The sequence below is a fragment of the Rutidosis leptorrhynchoides genome, chromosome 6, assembly GCF_046630445.1.
Source record: "Rutidosis leptorrhynchoides isolate AG116_Rl617_1_P2 chromosome 6, CSIRO_AGI_Rlap_v1, whole genome shotgun sequence".
Classification (NCBI taxonomy): Eukaryota; Viridiplantae; Streptophyta; class Magnoliopsida; order Asterales; family Asteraceae; genus Rutidosis; species Rutidosis leptorrhynchoides.
The window spans coordinates 107,947,967-107,954,113 of NC_092338.1; the positions used below are offsets into that span (position 1 = coordinate 107,947,967).

At 36.1% G+C, this 6,147-nt stretch overlaps 1 protein-coding gene across 1 annotated transcript; it reads left to right on the top strand.

Moving 5' to 3' along the window:
• Positions 1-950: 950 nt before the first annotated feature.
• Positions 951-1,403, top strand: LOC139853951 (uncharacterized mitochondrial protein AtMg00810-like). The gene has a single exon (XM_071843287.1). It carries the CDS (start codon positions 951-953, stop codon positions 1,401-1,403), a length of 453 nt encoding a protein of 150 aa, XP_071699388.1.
• Positions 1,404-6,147: the final 4,744 nt, after the last annotated feature.

A 6,147-nucleotide genomic window follows, 5' to 3' on the forward strand; every position in this document is an offset into this window, starting at 1 on the left:
TCCCATACTACTTCACCAACTCAAAGTACCACTGTTTCGTCCACTTCTCCTATCATCACTCAGAATACTATATCTACTCATACACCTTATGTTGAAAAATAGTCCTCCTCGTCGAACAATGGTCACTAGAGCAATGTCTGGTATTTTCAAACCCAAAGCTCCCTTTAACTTATCTACCTCATCAACTATATCTCCTATTCCCTCGAGTCCTAAACTAGCCCTTGCCGACGAAAATTGGAAAAATGCTATGTGTGAGGAATTTAAGGCTTTGATTGATAATAAGACTTGGACTCATGTCCCACAAGAATCTCATATGCAGGTAATACGATCAATGTAGATTTTTCGTCACAAAGTAAATTCTAATGGCACATTTGAACGATATAAATCTCGTTTGGTTGGCGACGGTCGAGCACAACAATTGGGAATCGATTGTCACGAAACATTTAGTCCGGTGGTAAAACCCGCGATCATTCGCACGGTCCTTAGCATTGCAACATCTAAATCGTGGCCTATTCATCAACTTGATGTTAAAAATGTGTTTCTACACGGCAATCTAAAAGAGACAGTTTACATGCATCAACCCTACGATTTTCGTGATCCCACTAAACCAAACCACGTGTGTCTTTTGCAGCGTTTCCTATATGGTTTAAAACATGCACCACGAGCCTGGTATCAATGTTTTACTGATTTTGCAGCTACCTTCGGTTTTTGACACAGCCAATGTGATCACTCACTATTTACATATCATCATGGTCCTCACGTGGCATACATCCTTCTCTATGTCAATGATATCGTGCTCACTACATCATCCGATAATCTTCGCAAATCCTTAATGTCCTTATTTGCTAAAGAGTTCGCCATGAAGGCCCTAGGCCCTCTAAGTTCATTTTTTGGGTATTAATGTAACGCGCAACCAAAATGGTCTCTTTTTAAACCAACAAGCATATGTTATGGAAATAATTCAACGGGCTGGCTTAGAATCTTACAAACTTGTCTCTATGCATGTCGATACTCAAGGTAAAGTAAGTGCACATGGCACTAAACCCGTCCCTAACCCAACTAAGTTTCGTAGTTTAGCCAGAGCATTGCAATATCTTACTTTCACGCGCCCCGATATAACCTATGTTGTTCAACAAGTATGTTTACATATGCACGATCCTCGTGAGACACACATGAACACCATCAAGCGTATTCTTTGGTACTTACAAGGAACGGCCTCACTCGGGTTACACATTACAAAGTACAAATCGAATTGCCTTGTCGCATACACTGATGCGGATTGGGCCGGGTGCCCTGACTCTCGTCGGTCCACCTCCGGGTACTGTGTCTATCTCGGTGATAACATCCTTTCTTGGTCATCCAAACGACAAGCCAAACGACAAGCCACCGCATCACGTATATAATCGTGTTGGTTAAGAAACCTCCTGCTTGAACTTTGATGTCCAGTTTCAAAGGCAACACTTGTATTATGTGACAACATAAGTGCAATCTATCTATTCGGGAATCCTGTGCAACACCAAAGAACCAAACACATCGAACTAGACATACACTTCGTGCGAGAAAAGGTTTCAATGGGTCAAGTTCGAGTTCTTCATGTTCCCACTCGTTACCAGATTGCTGACATTTTTACTAAGGGATTACCTCGGGTTTTATTTCAAGATTTTCGCTCCAGTCTCTGCATTCGTCCACCGATAGCTTCGACTGCGGGGGAATATTAGTCTATATCGTATCATATCTTTAGCATAACAAACTTTGTAATATTTATAGAATAGAATTATTCTGTATATCCTCTCCCAAAATAGAGGAGAGTTAGTTTCATTATACATTGTATATATAGAGAGGCAAAGTGAATGGAAGAGGCGACGATTATAAATCTATCAGAAATAGATAGATGTGAAAAATGATTTAGTGGCTAGCATCCTACTATTCTCATAAATTATCATATGTATATTCAAAGTTAAGAGTCGTAGTTAATGTTAAGTTTGTCTATTTTTGTAATTTTACATTCTAATGTATACATGCTTTGCTTTAGTTAAATTCAAATGGTAGGATCACCTTTTGAGATGTTCAGGAAACATGTTGATAGTGGTCATGGTATAGCCCAATTTAGCCGCAAACATCTGAGTTAACGATATCTCCCTTAATGGGTGGGCTGAACATGTAAAAATTATTGTTTTCGTTTACACATTTATATGGTCAGGGAGAAGGATGCCTCATGGCTAAAGAGCTTAAATAACTCGAAAATTATGCAAAATATGATTTCCTCGATCAAGGAAAGTCGATGATCGAAGCAAAGATACTTGCACATAACCAAAGGTTCGTTATCCTAGCGGTATAGTGAAACCCCTTCAACAAAGAAGTTGTAAAACTGACCCTCTGACGGCCCCACACTGACCAGTCTCACGGCCAACATGTAAGAGAAAAATCGCGTAACACATGTTTAAAGAGACATGGGGCAGGGATTGAACCCATGATCACCGCTTTATGCTACCTGCCCCTCAACTCAACAAAGAGGTTGTGACTAAAGTCTAAGAGAGAACACTTTGTAAATATTTTTTTTGTTAAAATTCGTGTTAGGTGTGTGCGTTTTTCTTAAAAAAATAAAAAAATAAATAAAAATAAAAAATCGCACATATCTAGAGTTAAATGATATATATTACATATGAACAAGGTTGCAAAATTCGTTATTCGGAGATTAATCGGATTATACTAATATATTTAGATATGAAATTTCAAAATTTATATGTGTAAATATAGAAGAAAACCATAAACATAAACATAAACATAAACTTTAACGTAATTGTCTAAAATTGTTCATATTGTTCAAAAAGTCTAAAGTTTTTAGTTTAAATTCATGTTAAAATGTGATCAATTTTGACTTTGACCGACTTTGATTACCAAATTTGATTTTGGCCCATCAATCGACGTTAACCGATTAATTAAACGAATTTTGAAAAATTGGAATGAACTACTTTTAAAAATGAGTAATCGAAAATTAATCGGCGAGTAAGTGGGTTTTTTACAATCTATATGACTTATTCTATTGCATTGATTTAATAGAAAGGATCGATAGGCCCAACTGTTAATCATCCTAGCATATTGTGAATGTTAAGCCCATTTATATATGTGAAATCTGACTTTATGTATATGTAATGATAAGCTTCCAACTTTGACCCACTAATCCACGAGGTATGATATTATATTACACGGACTCAAACTAGATGAACTATTTCTTTTTCAGAAGATTGACATGACCACTTCAAAATATTTACATTTAACGAGATTCGAACATGAGACCTCTCACTGTCACACTAAGATCATTTTTATGGTGCATGTGATATTACGGGCAATTTTATATATATATATATATATATATATGCAACATGCATGTGATTAGACAATGTCAGTTTCTAACATTTTTTAACCGTTATGTTAAATATTAGGTAGGGTGATGTGAGAAAATCTTATTGGAAATTGGGTGGGAAAATAAATTAATTATAAAAATATATATATTTATTAAATTTGAAAAATTAGTGATTGGTTGAAGGAAGAAGTGACGATTTTTTTTTTGTTTTGTCAGAAGTTCAACTGACGCCTTGACTCTGTCAGTTCTGACGCCTTATTAGTCTCCGTCAGTTTTGCCATGTGAGATGACGGAAGGAAAGTAACGGACGATTATATATGGTCTAACAACCAAGGTTTTACTAGTTGAGTCACCTTTAGAGTTGTTAAAAGAGTCAAATTCTTTAATTAAGCTTTAAGTCTTGTTAAACTGACTTGTTAATCGTCTAACATTCTAGCCTAGTTTTAACATACAAAAGTGGAAACATGTTGATTTATAAAGAAAGGAAAAAAAAAAAAAAAAAAAAAAAAAAAATAAACAAACAAGAGTAAACACGAAGACATGGGAATTTCAGCAAATTAGTTTATGGGTTAATAGTATGATCCTAATGAATAACTTTTAAGACATACTAATCTTCTCGAGTAGCCACGGTTGTATTTCTTACTCGTAGAGTGGGAGCGTGCTTGGGATGAGAAGATGGGTTTGTGAAATTCATAGCTATGAGGAGATCAGTGAACCAGCGAGAAAGTGAAAAGTTGAAAAGTTAGTAGATTTCGAGGTTGTGACTGCGTTTTCACTAGAGCCTTGATAAAGAGTCTACGAGGGCGTCTATTGAATTTTCTGATTGTTGTGAAGTAAAATCATAGATAGACAGTGAAGTCCTGTATGAGGGTGATCATTGACATGTGTGTTCGGGATTGGACATGTCTGGGGTGATCGGTGAGGCGGTGTATTCTCATGAAGAATCTTTTAATTGAAGAGTCACATACTTCAATTGGTCTTCTGGTGTAAGAAGATGATCTTCGTGTTAGAAGATGGTGGCGATAGAAACCGAGATGGACCAAGCTAGTAACTATGAGATTGGATTTTTACTCAGCGGTGTTTTTGGTGTCGAAAGACTTCACTTGCTCGTAGGTTAACGAGTGAAGTGCGGCGTGATTCGGGTGTCTCATCCGGCGGTATCAAAAGGAGTTGGTAATCGGCTAGTCTAGAGTTATTGTGGGTTTGTTTAAACGTAGTGACGGGTTGGCGAAGGTTGATAAAATGGGTTGTGTTTAAATCATCCTTCAAGTGGGAGATTGTTGGATATGTGAAGGATATCAAAACAACAAGAAAAGTGTGTTTTAGTGTTAAGACGCGCTGTGGCTCATTAGTAAATAGGGTGACTTGATGTCGCCGTAAGACAAGAATGATGAATATATGACAGGTGATATGGCAATTTATTTCGTTGCTATGTCAGTAGACTTACGATTACATGATACGCAGTAATAAATTCAATTGATGAATACATTACGATAACATTTGGTATCTCAAATGAAAATATATATTAAAATCATACTAACTAACTAATAACAATAAGATCAAAAAACATGATTTGTCCACCACATTCCTCCCCCTTGCGCCTTGCCCGTGAAACATTCTTGTATTGTGTTTGTATTGTGTTTGTAGACATACTAGAATGGAGCTAACATCACATCACATGCTAGTTTATTTTTTATTTTTTATTTTTTTTTCTTTTTTGGATCTTAGTATACTAACAAGTCGGTAATGCGTGGTGGCAGTTATTATTCAGTATTTTTGGTTTTAGTAATGAGATAAATAATAATTAGAATTTAGAATATAAGTATAGAGTGGGGTGGTTTGATTTGTATTTTAATGGAAGTTAGGGGGTTAGTTTTGTAAAAAGCGAAAATATAAATAGTACTATTCATCGGACAAGATAATATGTTAATTAATAATAATTATAGTGTCATTGTGTGTTAAGTTGTTAACACAATATAAAGATCATTTAAAGTTAACTAGTCCGGATCCGGCCCGCGCGTTGCGGCCGGGGTTTTCGGTCTGTATATTCATATTTAACGTAGCTTTATGTATTTACAGAAGGAAAAACAGCCCATGTGTTAAGCGTCGTTGTAGGTGTCGTCGTCTTTCGTGTTTTTAAAAAATTGTCCAGTTCGAACGTAGTTAGTTTCGTTTTTTGTTAAAATTATTTCAAGTCTAACGGTGATGTTGAAAAAATTTAACTCACGGCGAGTAGGAAGATACGGCTGTCGTTGTGTTTAGCGTTCTTTAAAAAGTGTCCATTTCGAACGTACTTATTGTCGTTTTGTTCGTAAAATTATTTCGGGTCTGACGTTGCTTTCGGAAAAATTTAACTCGCGGCAAGCGAGAAGATACGGGTTGTCGTTGTGTTTAGCGTTTTTTTAAAAGTGTCTGTTTCGAATGTAGTTAGTTTCGTTTTGTTCATAAAAGTATTTCGAGTTTAACGGTGTGGTCGGTGAAATTTAACTCGATGCAAAGAGAAAGATACGGGCTATCGAAGTTTGTGGGTGGAGTTTTTATTTTAAGTGAGATAATTTACATTTTATCCTCCTGTAGTTCAGGGTAGTTTTTGTAAGTAGCTTGTAGTTGAGGGGGGTATTTTGCAGTTTTGGAGATGATGTTTGGGTATGTAGTTTTGACCAATTTTTGTGAGAGGGGTGGGTTACAAACGACAAGGTTCCCCACCCCTTTTAATATATAAGGGATAATTTACAGAGTATCTTCTAATTGTAAATCCGTCCTATATGGCCATATTTCTTTAA